General features: G+C 41.1%; 1 protein-coding gene across 2 annotated transcripts in view; it reads left to right on the plus strand.

Moving 5' to 3' along the window:
* Positions 1-14,189: 14,189 nt before the first annotated feature.
* GRAMD4 (GRAM domain containing 4) overlaps positions 14,190-22,701 on the plus strand; it is a 204,639-nt gene continuing 196,127 nt past the window's right edge. For both annotated transcript variants that reach the window (XM_081330928.1, XM_081330927.1), the window contains exon 1: positions 14,190-14,603. In XM_081330928.1, the coding sequence (XP_081187054.1) occupies positions 14,575-14,603 (29 nt within the window). In that variant the 5' untranslated portion in view covers positions 14,190-14,574. The remainder of the gene's footprint in view (positions 14,604-22,701) is intronic.

Below are 22,701 nucleotides of genomic sequence, written 5' to 3' on the forward strand. Positions count from 1 at the left end.
TAAGATAAATCTAGATCTATTTCTAATATTACACTAGACCAGATCACACTAGGGCACAGGTGTCAAACTTCATTGTATCACGTGATGTAGCGTGACATATTGCGACTTTTTTTTCCTTTGTGGAACCAGGGTGGGCATGGTCTGCATGTGACACATCCAGACCACGGGCTATCAGTTTACACCCTTGCACTAGGGCAGGGGTAGGCAACCTCGGCTCTTTTATGACTCATGGACTTCAACTCCCAGAAATCCTGAGCCAGCATAGGGGTTTGAGCATGGGTTTGGACTAGAAGACCTCCAATGTCCCTTCCAGCTGTATTCTGATTGAAGATGTAGTGTTTGGGTATTACAATACTTAAACAGTTCAGTAAAGCTTAAAAGAGACAAGTATATCTAAGCATATTGCAAAATATATGTACAAGATGGTAGAATTGAAAAGTGTGTCCATTACATGCTTGCAGATTAAAGCTGCAAAAATCAAGACAGCTACTAGGCAATAGGAAAGAGACATCAAAAACAAGTTTTGTTTTATATGCAAAAGAAGTACAGATTCTTGAATGACTGGATTTTCTCAGTATAATCAGCTATATTTTTAAATGTTTTTATTCACTTTTTCCCCCCACAAAGAGACATCCACCCTATTCTTCCTGTCACAATGCTGGTCTTTCCTCACACATCTTTTTCAGAAAAGGTGGAGCCATTAAATAACACGTTTAAACTTGCAAGGAAAATAGAGCATGTTCTCCTTTCTCTCAAACCAAACAAACTTTTATCCAATATTAAAATGATATGGGAATCTGTGACCATTTAGGTACTGTTGAACTCAAGTTCTTATTTGCCTAGCCAGAAATAACAAGAATTATTATCTACAAATGTTGTAGATATCTACAAGTCTCCCACTTTGACCAAAATTGCAATTATTATTTCCAGCTCATTATTTAACGCTAGCCAAAGATGCTACAGGCAAAATAGGCTTCAGCAGTGACACCAGTGGTGGGATTCAAATATGTGAACAACTGGTTCTCTGTGTTGATGCCGCTTCTGGAAGTTCATTCTGGGCCTGGGGAAGAAAACATTAGATACCAGTTCTACCGAACTGGTGCAAATTGGCTGAATCCCACCACTGAGTAGAGGTAGAGGCCTCTAAATGATGTTTAATTCTGTGTTTTGCACCTGTGTGTTCTGTAGCCTATATAATGATTATATCAATCCCACAAATGTGACTTTGGGCAATATAAAAAGACAACTACTCAAGTTATGACTGTTCATTTAACGATGGTATGGCACTACAATAGGCTTGGAAAAGGTTCTTTACAGCCAGGAAAGTAGTTCCATCCATTGCTGAACATTGCACTTCACCTATGCAGTGGTGGGATTCAGCCTGTTTGCACCGGTTCAGTAAAACCAGTAGGTAATTTTTTTTTTTACTTTGGCGAACCAGATGAAGCCCTAGCCCTTTTTGACAGGCTCAGGCCCAGAACAAACCACCAGAAGTGCGTGGACACCACTTCTGGAAGTTCGTTCTGGGCCTTGGAGACCAGGAGGAGGCCTCCCAGGCCCAGACCTGACTGCCAGAAGTACGTGGACACCACTTCCGGAAGCCTGTTCTGGGCCTTGGAGGCTCAGAGGAGGCCTCCCAGCCAAGAATGGACCACCAGAAGTGCGTGGATGCCACTTCCGGAAGTCTGTTCTGGGCCACAGAGGCCCAGGCTTAGAAGAGACTTCCAGAAGCGGTTTTCCACGCAGAGAACCGGTTGTTCACATATTTAAATCCCACCACTGCACCAATGGTTATATGATCAAGATTGGGGTGCTTGGCAACCTGTTTACACTTATGACTGGTTGCCAAGCACCCCACAAAGCTATATTCACCATTTGTAATCTTTTCTGTTGGTTTCCCCAGAAAATAGGGAAAGAAGCTACAGGGAAGCTTGCAAGCTGTTGCTGCCTGCCAAAAGGACACTCTGGGGACCGGTTGAAAGAGCTGCCTGCCAAAGGGAGTTGAACTCCTTTGGCAGGGTGCAGAAAGGGAGTTCAAATTCAGAAAAAAATGAGCTCTATTCCCGCAACCCACTAAAAGGAGTTCCCTTCTATGCAGCCTTTTTCCCTAGGTTCTCCTCCACTCACCCACCCTCATGCTTATTAACAACCCACAAGATTGCTTAACAACCCGAACTGAGTGTATCAGAATTGTGGCCATTAGCAAAGCAGTCATGTGAGCAATCACATGACATCACACTTAACAACTGCTTCACTTGACTGAGATTCTGGTTCCAATTGTGGTTCTAAGTTGAGAACTACTTGTGGTTAAAATTCAGCAAGTATGCATAATAAAATATATGAGCAAACCAACCCAACTCCAATCATAAAAAAAAAGAAACACACATAGATGGTCTCACCTAACTTCCACACCCCATGACTTAGGGGCATGGAATCAAATTTGCAAGATTATGTTATTATTAAAGCCAGTCTCAATAAAGGTAGGTTTAGCCTTCCTGTGGAATTGCTTTCCTGGTCTGGTCTACTTAGGGAAGCTGATGTCAATCTTGCAAGTCTCACATTGTACTCCTTCCACCGTCTTCTGGTTCAGCCAATTGGGGAGATGTCTGTTTGAGTCGCTTCTGAAAACTGGTTGGACACCTGCATGCATATCTCCTTCAAGATCACCTTCTATTGGAGGTGATCTTTTTTTCTTTCTTCTGTTTAATTGTACCCCATTCTTGGAGACTGCATGGATTCATCTCTGCAGTTTTGCTGGCAAGGTTTTTCAGCAGTAGTTTGCCACTGCCTCCTTCCTACTGCTGAGAGAAAGTGATTGGCCCAAGGGTCATCCAGATGGCTTTGTGTCTAAAGTGGGACTGGCCTCATAGTCTCCCAGTTTCTAGCTTGGTGCCTTAGCCACTTACATCAGGGGTCTTCAAACCTGGCCCTTTTATGACACGCTGGCTGAGGAATTCTGGGAGTTGAAGTCCACGAATCATAAAAGGGCCAAGTTTGATAACCCCTGACTTATACCAGACTGAGTTTCATAAACAGAGAACCACATTTTATAAAAAAAATTGTGGGTTTCCTGGAATATTGAACCACATGCAAAAATATGCAATTGTACAACACAATGAATCACAAACTAACCAGCTCCATATAATGACTTGTTTTCCATGGGTGCCCTTCTCTGCTTGTTTGGGAATGGAGCTAACCTATAGAAATCCTCATGGGAGTACTCCAGACATATTGTTCTGTTCCAGCCTACGACCAGCCCTGTTTGTGTGTCAGGGAAAACCCCTTTTTCCTTTTTACAGTCAGTAGGCTGGAAAAACCCAACCCAAATTTATTTACAGTTCAAACAAAAAAGCAACAGAATATTTCCTTCAAGAAATGAATCAAAATAGCAAACAAGAGTCAACAAAAGTTAAACAGAAGTAGCAAGAACAGACCAGGATTCTCTTAGACTGTCTCCAAGCAGTTGCCTTCAGCAACCAGCCCCGCCCACACCTTCCCCTTTTATTATCAGTCCCAAGGCGTGGCTTCTCACTGCCTTCTCCTCCTCTCACTGAGTTGCCTCATTGATTTTCTCTGCTCTGCTCTGCTGGATTGCCTTCTGCTTCTAGCATCTCTGAACAGATTCAGCTGTGATTCTTCTGAGTCCGACACCTCATACTCACACAGCTGAGCCTCATGAGGAACATGACTGGAGGGGCCAGGCTGAGAGTCCTGCAGTGCATCAGAGCCTCCCTCTGTCACCAAAGGGTCTCCAAACCCCTCCTCCTCCTCAGATTCATCAGACTCAGCTGCTGGGAGCACAGGCTGACACTGAATCACAAAACATGTTTGTGGTCCCTTGGGTGCCTCATATCATATTTAGTCCCCTCTGGTGAGGTCCCAGGATGTAAAAAAAAAATGAAGAAAAATATCCAATGATACCATGGTTCATTTTCTTAAATATTAACCTCAAACAGCATCATGAATTTATTTTCTGATTGATGAAGCTTATATCTGGCTAAGTGTATTGCAATTTATGAAACATAAGGAAAATATTGAAGTACTTATTGCTTTTTAAAAAGAGATGAGGGTTGCTGAATCTGGGCTGCAAAACTCCAAGTGGTGGTTAAATGGCAGCAAGTTTTCTGTATCTGCTCCCATCTAGAGCTCATCCTACTTTTGCATTCCTGAAACAGTAACTCTAAAGGAGACCAGATACCTCCAGATATTCTTGTAGTATAAGATAGATCTGGGAAGATTACCTGGAACTCAGCTAATCTGCCTAGCACAAGACATCTGATATTCTATTTATAGAGGTGTATGTACTAGAGGTCTCTGCATAGGTCATAGGAACTGATGATTCATACTAGTCTGTATTTAATGTTAGTTAAGAAGTCAAAAACATGTGAGCCGTTGCCATCGTTTACAGTAATTTTTCACATATCTTTCCTGGTGGTTTCCCTGGCTGATCTATCTATCATTAATGCTATATTTATTTCTGTAACAGCTAAATAAAGGCTATTTGATATACTGTATGCAATAATGCATATGAAAAAGATATTACTTATGTTCACCAGCCTGTATTTTAAACTATCATACACAGTAAGAAGCAAACCAATTTATATGAATGCCACCAAGCAGTCAATTGATATCTACTGATAAACCTCTGAAAACAATTGTTTAACAATATAGCACAACCCTATTGTGCTTTCCTTAGAAGTTAGTTCTGCTGTGCATTCTAAATTAACCTCAGATCCATTTTGTAATTATATTTGAAATGCAATCATGATTAAATGTGCCCAACACCTTTCTGTGTTCTTACATGGCTTTAATTTGAAAATTTACAAAATCTGTAACCAAATGTTGCAGATCATATTATAAGTTCTAGAGATTATGTGCTGAAGTCCTGCTTATGGCCTTCTAATATCTAATTCACATCTGGAACTAAATGCTGAAATGGATAGTCCTTTGGGCTGATCCACAATGACTCACATCACCCACTGCATTAAGCCGTAATGTTGTCTGAGATTGATGTAATATAGGATCCATAATATATGACTCATGGCTTAGTTTGAAATGTGAACACAGCAAATTGCAGTTTATTCAATGTAATTAAACAAATCATGACTTAGTGGGATGTGTGAGCCCAGCTTGTGATTACTTGTCATTCTCCAACTTTGAGTTCTAATTTACTGAACTCTTGAAAATGTTTCAATCGTCATCTTTTTTCCACAATCAAATTCAAACTACTTTTAGGTTTTTCTTGGTAGGTGAGGATATCATCTTTCAAAAGCAGATGGACAAAATAAAATAAAAAATCCATGTAGCTCATAGAGTTTACATTTCATCCGTCCAACCCAAGTATAGAAAGCATCCTTTTATCAAAGATTGGCCATCCAGCTTCTATATATATATATATATATAGCCTTAGCTGATGATGCATCAGTTGGAAGAGCTTTCAATTTTCTTATGTTAACTAAAGCAGTTGGAAATGGATTCCCTGTTGTTTGCTGCTTTTGTGACCTGCTCATCCCCATGTTTCCTCTTTGCATCACTGTTTCCACACTTTTAAAAAATAATAATTGCCCAGTAAAAGAAAATGGTTATGTTTGTTGGCAAAAAAACCCAAACAGGTTCAATTTTGTATTTTATATACTTAGAAAAGCAAAGAAAACTAGATGAACTTGCACGTACTTGCATCTTGAATGTCATGAATCATCTAAAGAAATTTATTCCCACTGCAATTACATTGCTCTGTTTACTATTTGTTTAGAGTTTTAATTTAAATGGAGCTCAACGTCTGGCGACTTCATAGCTGTGATAGTGAATTTTTGGTAATGATAGGAAGGATTTTGCCCCTATCTTCCTCTCTAGGATTCCCCCCCACAACTTCCTATTCTAATCTTCATCTCAATGATCTCCCAACCAAGTACTAAGCTTGTCCAATACTGCTTAGTTTTTTGAAAACAGCTAAGATGGGCATGTGGAATTTGGCATTAAAGGTGCTCTATTTTTTTCTTTGTTGTGTAGATTGCTCTGTGTGTTACATAGGGATCAAAAGCTTAAACTTTGTCTTCATGTTATGCAATTATGCAGCATATATTTATCTATCGGCCATCCCATCATGTAAATTACCTAAGATCTCAGAAGCGGATTAGAAAAGGCTGTTTATAATTATTCCTTTTTACTTTCAGGACATAATTGGCTTTTTAAAACAAATTTACTTCAAATACTTTACTTTAAATTTACTGACTTAAATTTAGTTTTCATTTGATCTGAAAATGGGATTGTTACAGAAGCGTTGCTTCATGTTTATTGGACACCCAGCTGCAGGTAATATTTAATTGGAGTTGATTACCATAATCAGAAGTTTGAACCTTAACCCACATGGTTTCTGCTTGTGATTAGAGCAACCCTTATTTTACACATGAAAAACAGATTTGAGTTCGAAGAATAGATAACAAATTGGTTTAAGAAGGAAATAATATTTTCAGAGGTTGTTTCCAGACATTTTAAAAGACCAAAGGAAGATCATATCTGTCCTTGAGTTTAACAAGTTGATTTATCTTATTTTAATAATTTTTTGGTTGGTTTCATAATTAAACTTCATAGAAAGACTGCTGTGGGGAAAACCTCATAAAAGGCATGTTAATGCAAACTATCAAGGATGACGTTCCAGTGTGGTCTGGATCCTTGGCTAGCTGGGAAATTCTGGGAATTGAAGTTCACACATCTTAAAGTTGTCAAGGTTGAAAACAGTGACCATAGACCAGGGGTGTCAAACTGCTGGCCTGTGGGCCTGATGCGTCATGCCGAAACTGCGCCCACCCCATTGCCGGCAATGGAAAAAAAGTTGTGATATGTCGCGACATGTCACGTTATGTTGCGAGTTTGACACCCCTGACATAGACTAACAAAGCTCTCCTACAATCTTCTGCAAAGAAGTAGCTGCATGTATTAGTTTGTCTTCAAGTCAAAGTTTTAACATTTTTGGATGTAAACATTATTTTGTATTACATACCTATTGTATGAAAAGTAATAGCTGAACAATGGAAATCAATTCTCTCTCTGCCCTTATTACAGCCAAGTGATTATAGTTCTTCAATATTGGACAAATTTATGGCCTAATTCCCACTGGATTACTTGAAGCTATTTGCAATTTCTGAACATACTGCCTGTTACAATGTAGATGATGTATGGAAGTTTACAATGAATATGGTAATCTTTCACTCAAACCATTATGTCATACATTAATCTATATATGCTTGAAAAACCTCTTCCCCCCTTTCTGTATGTGTGTTTATGTGTAATATATATCTCATATCATATCATTATTGTATTTTTCTCACTTGTTTTCCCCCCTGTTTTGATTAGTTACAACTATGAAATACAACCTTAGTTGGTTCTATTTTTTTATGAGTATACTAAGACTGCCAAACTTCAATCCAGCTATAGCAATATATCCTGTTCTTTTATATTCACCGGCACGTTCTAAAACAAGCTTGACTGATTCTTTCAACCCTTCAGGCAACATATTCAGTATACTCCAGGCAGTATCCCTTGGCTGTTTTAGTTTGGATTCCTGAAAGAAACTTGCCCCTATCCATGTTTATAATTCTAAGATTTCCAGCCCACTTCCCCCTTTCCCCATTCTTTTATCTGCTATGCCTGATCCCATAGTCTGCTAAGCTAAAACAAAAACAAAAAAAAAACATCTAGTAACTTCTGCTACACTGGTGCACTGTGGTCACACAATTTATGGTAGCAACCTGACAAAGTCAAGAAAGAAGATTGCACTGTTGGCTTTTTGCTTCCAACTCAGCTCTAGCTCTGTCCCTCATTAAAATGGACTCCAGTCGCATAACTAAGCGGGAGACAGGCTTTGTTTTGACTGTACGATAGCAAATTCAGCATGTTCATGCACAGTGCTACGTAATAATCTTGTTAGCACTCCAGCAATCCAGTCATTGAGGTATTTATTCAATAATGCATGATTAAAGAAAGCATGGCTTGTGGTATTTTATGAACTTGGTAAGAGCTAGTAGCTGATGTTTGAAGGTCACATCATCTTGTGCTATGGAGTTGCTTTCATATCAATTAGACCTGTTGATTGTTTATCCCTAGCCTTTAGAGCAGTGACATTTAGGAGAGATGGAGTCAAAATGGAAGCTGTAGCATCGCAACAGAAGCTCTCTCTCCTCCATATGCATGGTGTATACTCATACAAAACAGACAGGGCTTGTTATCATGATACCATGTCCACTACTTTTCCAGTTTTGACCTGTTTTGTGGACATTGCTTCCTATAATGTAATCAGCACCCAGTTCACCAGGAGCAGGGGTGTCAAACTGACGGCCCGTGGGCTGGTTCCATTATACAGAGGCCGCGCCCACCCCAGCTCCGGCAATGCAAAAAAAGTTGCGATATGTCGCGACACATCACATGACGAGACGAGTTTGACACCCGTTGACCAGGAGGGTGTCAAAAAGTAAAGCTGGCACTGAAATTGTGTAAGAAAGCCCAGATGTCAACCACACATTCATAAAAAGCAACAAGTGAAAGCTTTGTTAAAGAGAGATCAAACCTGGATGTAAGGAGAAATTTCCTGACAGAACAATTAATCAATGGAACAGCTTGCCTCCTGGAATTGTGTGTGCTGTGCTCCTTCCATTTGTCAGGGATGGTATAAAGTCTCTTGCCTAGAGCAGAGAGTTGGATTAGAAGACCTCCTTCCATTCCTACGCTTGTATGATTCTAATCAGTTAACACAGGAAACAGTTCTCTTCCCCTTTGTATAGTTGTAGTGGTGTGTGTGTGTGCATGCACCAGAATGCAAAGCTGCCATTTTCCTGTATGTCGTTATAATAAAAGAAAAGGATGTGGGTAGTTTTTCCTGTGTGTCAGATTCTTACACTAAGGGCCACTTTAGTGAAATATGAGAAGGAAGTCAGGTGAAGAAGGGCTAAGAACCTGGCAGTCAAACAGCTAGGAGCCTGGAATAAAGACTCAGAAAGCTTAATCAAGTGTCTTAAAGTCGGACCGCTTTAATAAAAGAGAGTTTTATCAGCCTATATAGAATAAACAGCAGCTTCATAGTAAAAAATAATAATGTTGGCTGGCTTTTTACATTGCAGAGTTCTCTTTGATGGGTAAGTAAATGAAACACAAAAATAACTCTCACAACTGATTTTGAATTATTTCCTTTTTTGCACTTTCTACACTTGTTTAGAGCCCCTTTTTTCCCTTAGAGACTGGTAAAATACAGTACTTCTAAATGAGATAAAAGCTCCTCCAACAGCCTTTTCTTCCCCAGAAGATTAGCTGACACCTTAACAAGAATGGTTCCCCAGTCTTTGAGTCATAACAGACACATTTTACGTGAGGAAAGGATACAAGGTTCTGATAACAAGGGTACCCAACTGTTTCCCAGAGCCAAGAACATCTGACTCACCATCATGTGAATGCACATGCAAACCTCTTTACCAAGTTCCAAAAATATAAAATAACTGCCCATGATCATTCAGGAAGGCTCTGAAACATACATCACTTCAGCTGAGAAGCAGAACCAGGGAATGATTGCTAAAGCTAGTTTGAAATGATGAGGTATGATTTATCTAGACTATTCGTACTGCATAAGGGATAAATCTAAGGTATTTAGTGAAATCCTAAATTAATGGGAACTATGCCTATTGGACTCTATGGAGCTTAGTATAGGATCATGCTGATGATAAAGATTTTTTGCAATATATCATATATCTCTATATATCTCATGTATACAGTCTCTCTCTCTCTCTCTCTCTCTCTCTCTATATATATATATATACACTGATGTATGTATTCTGATTTATACACATACATGTGTGTGTAGATACTGATGTATGTGTGTGTGTGTGTGTGTGTGTGTGTATATATATATATATATGTAGGTCTAGAGTCTACGAAAACAAATATATATATATATATATATATATATATATATATATATACACTGTATATACATTTGTATGCATATATACATGTACATGTGGTATGAGTAATTTCTCATACATGTATACATGTACATATACATGTATATATACTGGTGTGTGTGTATCCTTCTCACCCCTATGTGTGATATTGTCTTCCTCATTCTCTACCAGAGGCCTGGGAATCTGAGGTTTCTGTACAGTCTCTTAGCTGTGAGAATATATTTTATTTTATTCACTCATGTCCGACTCTTGCACAATGCCTGGACAATGATTGTCACTGCCTTCTTCCTAAGGCTGACACCCAGCTGTCTTTGTGCCTAAAGTAGGACTAAAACTCATGGTTTCTGTTTCTAGTCTCATGCTTTAACTGCTACACAAAATTGGCTTTCAATATATATGTGTGTATGGTGTATATGTATATGTATATGTGTATGTATACATACATCTCTCTCTCTGTTTATATCTATCTATCTATCTATCTATCTATCTATCTATCTATCTATCGAGAACCCATCAAGAGCAGAATAGATACATTTAATTGAGCTGTATGCTATACCATTAATAATAATTCCAAGACATCTAGAGCACCACTTGAACACCAGCAGCATCATAATTTATCACCTAAATTAACATTAATTTCCAGAATAATCTTGTATAGTCCTTGGTGTTCTCTGTGCTTGGCTGTGCACTGAAGATGTTACCTAGTTTGGTAACAAAACATCTGAAAAAAAAATGCCAGGTGCAGGGAACACCAAGGATTCTAGAGTTCAGCCCTAAGCTACTTAGGTTTTCTGCTGTGTCTTGCCTGTCAAAAGTGAATGCCAAAAATCCCTTTTCATTCTCTTTAGTTTATTCTCTTTTTTCTTTTAAAAATTCTATAAAAAAGGCTTTCTTTTGCTCTGTGAATCATAACAGATTACTAGGGTAGAATATCTTATAAATTAAGCTAGTTTATACTAGGCTGGAGAACCAGTTTGGACTAGTTGTTAAGATATTGAAGTAGAAGTAGGAAGACTTGAGTTCTAATCCTTGCAGGCCCCTCTCTGTCAGCCCTAGGAAGAAGGCAGCAAGGAAAAACATTTCTGAAAATCCGTCTGGAAAACTGCATGGAGTCATATCTGACTTGAAGGCAAAATAAAAATATTAGGGCCACCTTAACTCCAGTGCAGAAATTCTAATTCATTCACTAAATGACAGCAGAGTCTATTATTAAACTAGTTTAACTAGCTTTCTTCGTTCACACAATACAGTGCAGGTGGTTTTTAAAAAAATGCATTATATATTTAATAAAAAGAACAAAGAAAAATAGAACAGCAACAGAAAAGCAGGAAGTGATATGAGCAATAATGGTTTCTCTTACATGTAAATATGAATATAAAGGCTTTGGGGTTCTGAAATTGTTGATAAATAAGTTGTTTTGGGGACTTCATCTAAAAGAGCTGATGGCTAAAATGATCAATTTGTAGCAAAAGTGATACAATTACTCAATGTAACTACTGTGTAAGAAATTTACTAAGGAGTTAGATGTTTTCTAGAGTGAAATCTGCACAATAGAATACTCTGCATTTGAGAATCAGCATTAACTTTCTGTGTGACATCTTTGAAAATCTTGGTTGACAGAAAATATCACAAGGCTTTTATGTGCAGGTAAGACCTCACATACCTGGAATACCAATAAGAGGCTTATTACTTAGCCATCAACATTGTTACAGCTTGTATTAGATAACTATACTTGTAGGTACTCCCTGCTTTAAACAAAAGAAATATTTTTGCACATACAAATCATATGGAATCAGTTACCGGTTGAGCTCCGGATGGCGCCCGATCTTCGCTCTTTTCGTCGCGATCTAAAGACATTCTTATTCGAACAAGCCGGCCTGGCCTGATGGGGGATTGGTGGGATTTTTTATTGTTATTTTAATATTTTTATTTACTGTTTTTAGTGGGCATATATTTAATTCTTTTTTAACTTTTGTAACTTTGTATTTTTTTATTCTTGCCCTGTTCACCGCCCTGAGTCCTTCGGGAGAAGGGCGGTATATAAATATTATTAAATAAATAAAATAAATATTCAATGTTCAGTTCTAGACACTCCTCCAGGATTGGCCTAAGAAATAAATAGCTGTTTTTCTCCAACCTACACACTGCATGCCATTTTCACACTTCATATTAAATCTTAAAATGATACACTGTGCCATTGGTGCCTTCTGAAATTTGTTTTATCTCCGGTGGAAAAACAACAACCCTAAATAAGTCAGGACCTAACAAATCTAGGTCCTCAACTTATGACCACAATTGAACCCAAAGTTTATGTTGTTAAATTAAAAATTTGTGAAGTGAGTTTTGTCTTACTTTATGACTTTTACTTGCCACTGCAGTCGTTAAATTAGTGACATGGTTGTTAACTGAATCTGGTTTCCCCGTTGACCTTGCTTGTCCAGAGGTCACAAAAGGGGATCACATGACTCTGGGACACTGCAACCGTCATAAATGTGAGTCAGTTGTCAAGCTTCCAAATGTAAATCAAGTGCTCATGGGGATGCTGCAACGGCCATCAGTGTAAAAAATAGCCTTAAGTCACTTTTCAGTGCAGTTGTAACTTTGAACATTCATGAAATGAACTGTTGTAAATCAAGGATTACCTGCACTTGGATGCAAAGCCATGAGGAAGCCTCAGATTAAAGTTAAAAACAAAATAAAACAACAGTAAAAAGCAATTATGTCCGGAAGATGGTAAGGTCTTCCACAGAGTTTTTCCAAGACCAACAAGGGCAATTCTGTGTAAATATGAAGTGCTTTTAATTCTGTGTGTGACCAGCCATACGCTAAATAAATAAATGTGCTAGTTCCTATTTAATCAGCCTGCATGAAACGCTTTAAATATAGTTTTATTGCTACGCCAATGCTCGTTTGATTAAATTGCGAAGAAGACTTATCAGATTCTGTAACAGCTTTGTTCCCTATGCCATCTGTCTGGTAAACTGGCAAGATTTGTTTTTCCTCGCCACGTATATGTATACATCCAAACTAGACTTGTATTGTTTCTCTGGGCCACATATGCGTGTATGTGGGTATATGCATAATTTATTTTATTTTTGGTCGTGTTTATGCAGCGTGTACTGGATGTGGTTACCCTTTTGACAGCTGTAGGCAACGAAATCTCCTTTTAATGTATGCTGATTCAAGGTGCTGGTGATGACCTATAAAGCCCTAAATGGCATGGGTCCGGATTATCTTAGGGAGCACCTACTGCCAGCGTCAACTTCCCATCGTCCCGTGCGCTCCCACAGGGAAGGCCTCCTCAGGGTCCCGCCGGTCAAGGAGTGCCGGCGGGTGATTCCCAGGGGGAGAGCATTCTCGGTGGGCATGCCTGCCCTATGATGGAATCAGCTGCCGGTGGAACTCCGGATCGCCCCTGACCTTTGTTCGTTTCGCCAGGACCTAAAAACCTGGCTATTCGAGCTGGCCGGCCTGGACTGAGGGGTTTTGAAAGTTTTAAATCCAATTTTAATGTGTTGGGGCTATTAATTTAATCGTATTTTAATCTGCGTATTATATTGTTTAATTTGCCCTGTACACCGCCCTGACTCCTTCGGGAAAAGGGCGGTATGTAATAATAATAATAATAATAATAATAATAATAATAATAATAATAATAATGATGATGATGATGATGATGATGATGATGATAATAATAATAATAATAATAATAATAATAATAATAATAGTTGAAAGGGACCTTGGAGGTCATCTAGTCCAAATCGAATTAAATAAATAAATAAATAAATAAATAAATAAATAAATAAATAAATAAATAAATAAATAAATAAATAAATAAAATACATACATACACACTTAAAGTGACAATAAAGTTGCCAGGCTAGGCTAAGGCTTGGCGATTATTTAACCCAGGGGTCTTCAAACTTGGCCCTTTTATGACTTGTGGACTTCAACTCCCAGAATTCCTCAGCCAGCCATGCTGGCTGAGGAATTCTGGGAGTTGAAGTCCACAAGTCATAAAAGGGCCAAGTTTGAAGACCCCTGATTTAACCCTGCCTTCCCCGGCGCCCACCTGCTTAGCGGAGCGCAGCAAAATGAAACCCTCCGCCAGCCCGCAACCAACCCTGACAGCCACCGGGCCAAAGGCACGCCGCCGCCCCCCCACCCCACTCCCCACAAGCACCCCCGGGGGCCCTGGGACCCCCTCCCGGTTCCCGGCCCGAAGCCTTTGCCAATCAGACGGGAAAACAGGCGGAGCTGCGCGCGCCGAGCCCGCCCCCCTTTGCGCGCCGAGGATGCAGCCGAGGCTGGCGATTGAAGGAAGGGGAGAGCGGTGACGGCGGCGGCGGCGGCTGCGCAGGGCTCTCGTCGCGGTCTTGGCTGGGGCGCCGAGGGGGCCTGGCGGCCGGAGCACCTGCTGCTGCCAGCCCCGCCAAGGGGCTTGTGGGCTGGCCTGAGCTGAAAGCCTTACCGAAGGCGGGCGGAAACCGGGGTCGGGCTTCCCGCGCAAGCCGGCCCAAGCTACTACGGCGGCGGCGGCGGCAAAGGAAGGCTTGGGCAAGGCTCGGCGGGGCGCGCATCGGTGGAAAGGAAGCTGAGCGAGGGCATCGCCGGCTGGGCAGCGTGAATGAAAGTTTGGTCCGAATTCCGTGCAGGGTAAGGAACAAAGCGTCCCGCCGTCCCCGCCCTTGCTTCTCGCCCTCCTCCTCCTCCTCCTCCTGGTGGCCACGGAGAAGCGCGGGGAGCCCCTTCCCCGCAGAACGACCTGCCTCCCTTCCAGCTTTGCTCCCTTCGCCGTCGCTTGGGCCTCGGCCATCCCCGATGGAGAAAGGAGCCTCCGCTTCCCTCTGGCCCTCTCCGTCCCGTCCCGTCGCCGATCCCCTCGGCGTCCCCCCCCTTTTTTTTGCTCAAGCCTCAAACCAGTCCTTCCTCTCTCTCTCTCTCTCTCTCTCTGTCTTTTTTTTTTGGGGGGGGGTTTCTCTGGTTGGAAAGAGAGTCTTCCTTCGCCGGGACTTTGGAAAGCCCCCCACCCGCTCAAGGAATGGCTGTAAGTCTCCCCCCGCCCCCACCCACCCACCCACCCACCCGGGACGTTTTTGACACTTTCCACCCTGGGCTTGTTCAGCTGCCACTTCGGATCTTTTGAAGTTTCTCAGGTTCTGGGTGGGAGCCTCGTTCCTGTTTTAGCACAGGCTGCGGGCGTTTTCCCCTCCGCCCCCCCCCCATGGACAGGAAGACACCCTTTCCCCTCCCCCCCTTCCAAAATCCTGAAATGCTTTTGCCACCTGGAAGGGATCGAGGCAGAGCAGCAGCCAGTTCCAAGGATTCCTTGGGAGAAAATGGTGTTTTATGGCTCTTCTCACTTCATTCCTTCACTTTGCCGGTGTTCCTCCTCCTCCCCCCCCCAAAAAAAATGAGGGACAAAATCTGTGCAACCCCTCTGTGCTTTTGGCAAACAACTTTCTGTTCCTGAAACTATCGCTCCTCCTCGCCGTTTCTTCTGCTTTCTCCAGCATCCTTTCCGTAGGTAAAGGAAATTGTTTCCTTGCTTTCCTGCCCTGGTTTGACCCAAACTTGTGATAATTATAGGTAGGCCTCAGTGTAGTTTTCTTGGCAACAGTATGGAAATAGTTTGTCGTTTACCTGCTTGGTTTTCCAGTCTCGTTAACAGCCGAAGGATTTCCTGATGGTGTCCTATCCCAAGGACTAAACATAATATCAAATCAGCCAAGGTCAGCCAGATGCTACTGATTGCTGTGACTTGTTTTCCCATAAGGTTTCAATATAAGATTCTTTTTGGAAGATGGGGCTAGATGTGTGGAAAAAAGCGAGTTTCTTTTAAATATTGTCCTTGGGACTGGTGAATAAAGAGAACTCTTGAGAGGGTTGTTTACTTTTTGGAAAGTAAAGATATGTTTCATATGTTGTAGGATTGGTGGAGCTCTGACAGTTTGTTATTTAAACTTGGCTGCTGGGAGAAGCAAACTTTACCTTACTGGTTTTCTCCCTTGAAACATGTCTTCAGTTATAATTTGTAGTACAGGCAATCCTCAACCTACAACCATTTATTTAGCAACCATTTATTATTTAGCAACCCCAGACTGAGGGGTTTTAATTTAATTTAATTTAATCGGGTTTTAGTTTAACTTCAGGGACTGTAATTTAATTAATAGTTTTAATTGATTTTAATTTTGTACACTATGTATTTTAATTTTCCCTGTAAACTGCCCTGAGTCCTACGGGAATAGGGTGGTATATAAATTTAAATAATAATAAATAAATAAATAAATAAATAAATTTGAATTTACAACAGTACTGAAGAAAGTGAGTTATGAATGTTTTTCATATTTACAGCTGTTGCAGAATCCCCATAGTCATGTGATCAAAATTCAAACACTTGGCAACTGGCACGTATTTTTGAAGGTTGCAGTATCTTGGAATCACCTTTTGTGACTTTTTAACAATCAAAGTCTAGGGGGGAGGATAGATTCACTTACCAGTGATGTTACTAACTTAACTGCAGTGATTCATTTAACAGCTCTGGCAAGGAAGGTCATGAAATGGGGCAAGAACTCATTTAACAACTGTCTTGCTTAGCAGTGGAAATTTTGGGCTCAATTGTGGTCATAAGTCAAGGATTACCTGTATTTGTTGCTTTCAAGCTTTTTAAGCCTGGTTTGGGGAAGACAGAATTGCCATGGCTGGCAGATGTGGCAGCAAAATTTTGTTTATGCTGGTAGAGTTGTGCTGTGCTTCACATTCTCTCTTGGAGTATATATCAAGTGCCTTTCTCTAACAAAGTGGCTGCACCTTGAAAAGAGGCACCTGGGCTTTAAGCTATTGCATACAAGTCCTAGGACAGGGGTCTTCAAACTTGGCCCTTTGATGACTTGTGGACTTCAACTGCCAGAATTCCTCAGCCAGGCTGAGTTCACAAGTCATAAAAGGGCCAGGTTTGTAGACCCCTGTCCTAGGATAATGTCCAAATGCTGTGAAGAACCTTTTGGAGATTCAATCTAAAGGACTGGCCTGACCTGTAAACAGTGGTGTGCAGTGTTTGGATCTAAAGCAGGCAAAGTGTTGGCAACTCCTCAAAGAAGCCACACCTTTTTCTGGGCTGGCATAGATGTGTGTCTCTCTCTGTGTGTGTTTATTCAGAGATCTTATGGAATGCAATCACATGTCATTCGCTGTTGTCTCCTGAACTCCAACATATATTTTCCTAAGCCTAGAAGGAACTGTTTAAAGATACAGCAAAGGTACCCATGCTGCAACTGAAGCATTTTTTCTTGCTTCAGATTTGAACACTGCAGATTGCTAGGGTCTACTTTTGAATTAGTAGACGTCTTACTTTTGCTTCAAAAACCAGTGACATGAAATTGGAAGATTGCAATTGTTTTCTTTTAGTCATGAGAGACAGTTCCTGAGAACTGGCTGTTAACAACAAAGTTGCAAACTTCTGCAATGTAAATAGAACAGCAGTCTCCAAATTATGATTCGCAGATGTCATGGACTTTATTTTCACCATGGCAGGGCAAAAGAACAAACATTGCATGGACAAAAGTTGAAGTTCAAACCTCAGCATCTCAAGATAAGGAAAGATTACAGTGGGAAATCCTAAAAATCTGTTGCCCAGCTTAGCTGATGTCTCCAATACTCGGTTGATGGACCTATGGTCTGATTCAGTGGCTTGATTCAAACAGCATCGCAAATCATCATGTGGTTTCTTAATATGTTGGATTAACTTAGTCAGGTGTAGGGTAGTCCATAAACCATAGATAAATAAATCACAATGTTATTTTTCTGGAAGGCACCAGATTATGGGAGTTGGTGTAGTATTTAAATCTGTTTGTTCTTCTCCCATTGTCCCTTGAGAACAGAGTTTTTCTGGTTTATTTGGAAAACCTTTGCTGAAAACTCAGCTCAGATCTGAAGAGCAATGAGTGAGCTTACGTAGATAGATGTGGTATTGGTCCACCAAACTTATTTTATTGTTGCTATAATGTTTTAGTCTCCTTGGAATCAAGGTGGAATAATAATGCAATAAATGCTTATTAATTCTCTATCTGACTTATTACTCTTGTTGAATGAATTTGTATGATTATAGACAAAACAATTCATTTATGTTGCTGGAGAGAATTTTATTTTAACTTTGTAGTAGCAATGGATGACATCATTTATAATGTCTTTCTTATACTAGTGTAATGGTGGGCTTAATGCACTTTAGAGATTAGCATAATATTCTTAACAGAATTCCATTAAGCTTTGGTGGTAATAATTTCCATAAAAACCACTGTCTGCAGCAAGTTCTTGTCGACACAGCGTCATCAACCCCCCCCCCCTTATCTACACTTTGCTTTTTAAAAAGCATTTAGAGAGCTGAGCAGGTTGTTTACAGTGTTTGTGGAAGGCCTATGAAATTGAAATTAGATTCTTTCATCATTTAGCTGTACAGATAAAATGAAATATTGTCATATCCTTTGTTCAGATAGTAAGAAGAAGTGAAGTTCCAGCTTGTTAAAAGAAGCAAATAAATTCTTTTGAGCTCAAGTTGGGTTTGCAGGTCCATTGAAAAGAATTTGTTTCACTTCACGTGTCTTATGCATCTCTTTTAACAGGGAAAGATGAAAAATACCAAAGGAAAAACTTGGTGGAGATAGAATGGGAGGAGGGTGGGATATAAATGTACCAAAGAAATTGGGCCAAAGCTCCATGTCCAATGTTCTGTTCCCATAATGGCCACCAGTTGATTCTGGGAAGCCCGTATGTGGGCTTGAAGGTGAGAGGAACAGCTTTGTAGATTTATGTATTACACTGTAATGAAGTCAGTGTAACTGTAAATGAACTTTTTATTCTCCTTCTACCCTTTGTTATTTGGAAGGTCCTGGTGGATTTGCTCTCAAATTATTAAAGACCATCCTGGCAAATATTTTCTTGAATTGTCAGGTGATTCTGTATTACACTTAGAGATATGTTGATTCTGCAGATTTTGTAACCTCAACCTTCATTACTGTGTAGTAATACGCCGTAATAAGGGACGCGATGGCTCAGTGGGTTAGGATGCTGAGCTTGTCGATCAGAAGGTCGGCAGTTTGGCGGGTCGAATCCCGAGTGCCGCGTAACAAGAGTAAGCGCCTGTTACTCGTCCCAGCTTCTGCCAACCTAGCAGTTCGAAAGCACGTAAAAATGCAAGTAGAAAAATAGGGACCACTACGGTGGGAAGGTAACAGCGTTCCGTGCGCCTTTGGCGTCTAGTCATGCCAGCCACATAATAAACCTTTATTGTCAAAGTACAACATGTGTACATTGAGATTAGCTGAGCCTCCCCCCGTGCTCTCTCCCCCCAACACACAGTGACAACAAACCCTCCATCCTACCACACCATGTGAACCAACTACACCACACACCGGCCTCCCAAGTCAATTCTGCATAAGATTATGTCCCATTTAAAAGCCTAACAGCCCATGGATAAAAGCTATTTTTCAGCCTGTTGGTACAGCTGGCTATATTCCTATATCTCCTACTGGATGGTAGGAGAGTAAAGAGATACCGTCTAGGGTGTGAGTCATCCCTGAGAATCTTCCTCACTCTTCCAAGGCAACGAGCCCTGGCGATGTCATCCAGTGGTGTCAGGGAAAAGCCCACAATGTCTTTTGCTGTGCTCACTACCCTCTGTAATACTTTCCTGTCCGCGGCTGTCAGACCAGCATACCAAACCACAATACCATACGAGAGGACGCTCTCTATAGTAGACTGGTAAAAGAGGGTCATTAGCTGTTGTTCTACCCTGTTCTTCCGCAAGACCCTAAGAAAGTGAAGCCTCTGTTGGGCCTTTCTAGCCACCACGGAGATGTCCTCAGACAAGCGCTGGCTCTTCGGCTTTGAAACGGAGATGAGCACCGGCCCCTAGAGTCGGAAACGACTAGCACGCATGTGCGGGGGAACCTTTACCTTTTATGCCGTAATAATATTGTGCATGTATCCCTACCCAATGTGAAGCATCTATGATTCCCATCCTGCATAGCTAACTGGGAGAGAATCTGGGAGGTTGATCAAGGGATAGTCTAAAACTCTGGCTGTGTATAAAAAGTGTAAAGAAACCTCGGTGAAGCTGGCCTGGAAGTCTGTGGTGCCTCCCACTTGTTTTGTTTATCTGATCTTGACTTTCACAGGCCTCATCATGTGAGATTTCTTGCTGCTTGTTAGCATTCCTTGATTTACTTTCTTTTGAGCTTTTGTTCTTGTTAGAAGTCAAGGGGAAATGGACACTTACATAAGAGATACCTGCAGTGAAAGGAGAGAAATTGCAACCTGATACAACCAAAGAGATATTTGATTGTTGCAAGAATTAAGGGATGGGTGGGGGTGGGGAGAAGGATTGTTGAATTCTGTCTTTATTCATGCCTTTTGAGGTACTGCAGGTTTGTGACAGTTAAAGCCCAGATGCTCTGTTTTTGTTTCAAAGGCAAGAGCGCAGTAGAGAGTAGAGAAGGTCAAGGGGGAAAAAAAAGGCCCAGGAGTTCTCCCCTTGTAAAAATCTTCATGAAGTCACCTTGTTATGTCAGTATTTTAGATTAGCATATCTATACCAAGGATCAAGAATAGTGAACTGAGAGAGAGAGAAATGAAGGAAGGCAGGTCAGTCTCTCGCTGTATGTCAGGGGTGTCAAACTCAATTTCATTGAGGGCCGCATCAGCATTGCGGTTGCCCTCAAGGGGCCGGGTGAGTATGGCCAGGGTGGGCGTGGCCTACTGAGTGGGCGTGACTAGAGTGCGTATGGCCTACTTGGTGGGCGTGACCAGCTCTACATCGTTCACATCAAGGGTGCCTATGGGGGCCTGGGCAGGAGTGGGACAGATCTGAGGGTCTCTGGCAGAAGGAGGGTCTCTGGGCCAGGGCCAAGGCAGTGGGGGCCATTCCCTCACTGTTTCCAGGATGGCTTCGCGGGCCACATGAAACCACTTCGCGGGTTGGATCCGGCCCCCGGGCCTTGTGTTTCACATGTCTGCTGTATGTGAACTGCATGCAGTAAGTTTCATGTCTGAGTCCCGGCATCACCAGTTGAAAAGGATCAAATAATGGGATCAAACTCTACCTAAAATTGGCTTAGGTGGCCTAACCTAAGACATGGTAACTTCTTCCATTCTCGAGAAGAGTTAATTAAAAGAATGACCCACCCTTGCTTTTCAAAGTGCAAAAAAGAGATGTGTCCATTTTTTTGCGAAAAGGTAACGGAGGTCAGACTGCTTTTCTGTCAGTTACATAAAACACTTATCTTTTTTCCCCATGGTAAATTTAAACGGCTTTTGAATCTGTACATGCTATTACAGTGAAATGAATGCATTGGCAGCTGATAAAGAAGCAAGTCCTAGAACCACTTTACATCCCAGGCAATCACATAAGTTGTAGAAGCATTGTTTTGTACATCACCAAAACTCTTTCCGTTTGATTATGAATGGCGGCCTCACAGGAAATTGAGGCCAGCATGCAATCTTTTTTTTTTTGCTGTGATTCTGCATGATTTGTGACTGGTCAATCCAGATGAATTTGGGTGGGTCATCTCTCAGGCCAGCCCATCTCACAGGATTGTTTTTGTGGGGAAAAATAGGTGGAGGAAGATATGTTAGTTCATCTTGAAGACGATTCGCTTCTCATCTTCAGTTCAGTTCTGACTCCAGTTCAGTTCAGTCAGAACTGAAGAAGCTTCTTGGATGAGGAGCGAAACGTCTTCAAGGGAAAACCGGGGAAGTCCAGTTTTGCCTTTGGAAAAAGCACTTTTGGAGCAACCATGACCTGGATCACTGGGAATATCCATAGAAATACGTGTAGGTGGTGCCTCCTGCTCTCCCCCCTCCCAATTAATGGGAGACATTTAAAGAAGAAAAAAAAATCCAGTTGCCACTTTAGAGTACTTGGCTTTCACCCAACCCACCACAGTGGGGTTCCTTCCCAAAGCAATTAAGGGGTGCCAGCATTGTCCACCCATTCAGACATTCGTCCGGTTCCTCTGGGTTTGCGGCTGTGCTTCTGCCTCACGTTAAAATGTCGGAACTTCAAAACAAACAACCCTTCCCCGTGTCCATGTTCTGCCTTGCTGACACTCCCGTTGGGAAGGAACCAGGTTCAATCTAGATTCAGGGAGATTTGGGGGGGGGTGACGCAGCGGGTCCCCTGGGGCTTTGTAAAATGTAATCTCTTTTAATATTTGTATTCATTGTTTTTATTGTTGTTTTATTGTTGTTAGCCACCCTGAGTCCTTCGGGAGATAGGGCGGCATACAAGTCCCATAATTAAATTAAATTAAATTAAATTAAATTAAATTAAATCTTTTATTTATAAAATAATAAAGATAGGATAAATAAATAAAATAAAAATATAGCTCAGCACTCAGACTCTCAATTGCTTTGTATCATCTGTAGCCCTTTCAGACATGGAGTAAAAACATAACTTTAATTTTGATGAGTTGCATTCAGTTTGATAGACTTTCTTTTTGTGTGACATGTGTTCGAGGTGATGCAGATTTTCTTGTTCTTTCAGGGGGGCTTTCGATTGAACTATTTGATTAAATCTCCTACCAATTCCTTCATGACATGTTGCCTCCTTGTATTCAGTAATAATAAGCAGCTTGTTCTCCTATGAGCTATTTGTAATTATGGGTAGACTTCTAAGTATGTAAATAAATTGCATTTCTACAACCAAATGCTTGACTTCTGTCCATTAAAAGGCACGAATCCATTTCATTGAGAAGCATAG

Source organism: Vipera berus, assembly GCF_964194415.1.
Source record: "Vipera berus genome assembly, chromosome: 6".
Taxonomy (NCBI): Eukaryota; Metazoa; Chordata; class Lepidosauria; order Squamata; family Viperidae; genus Vipera; species Vipera berus.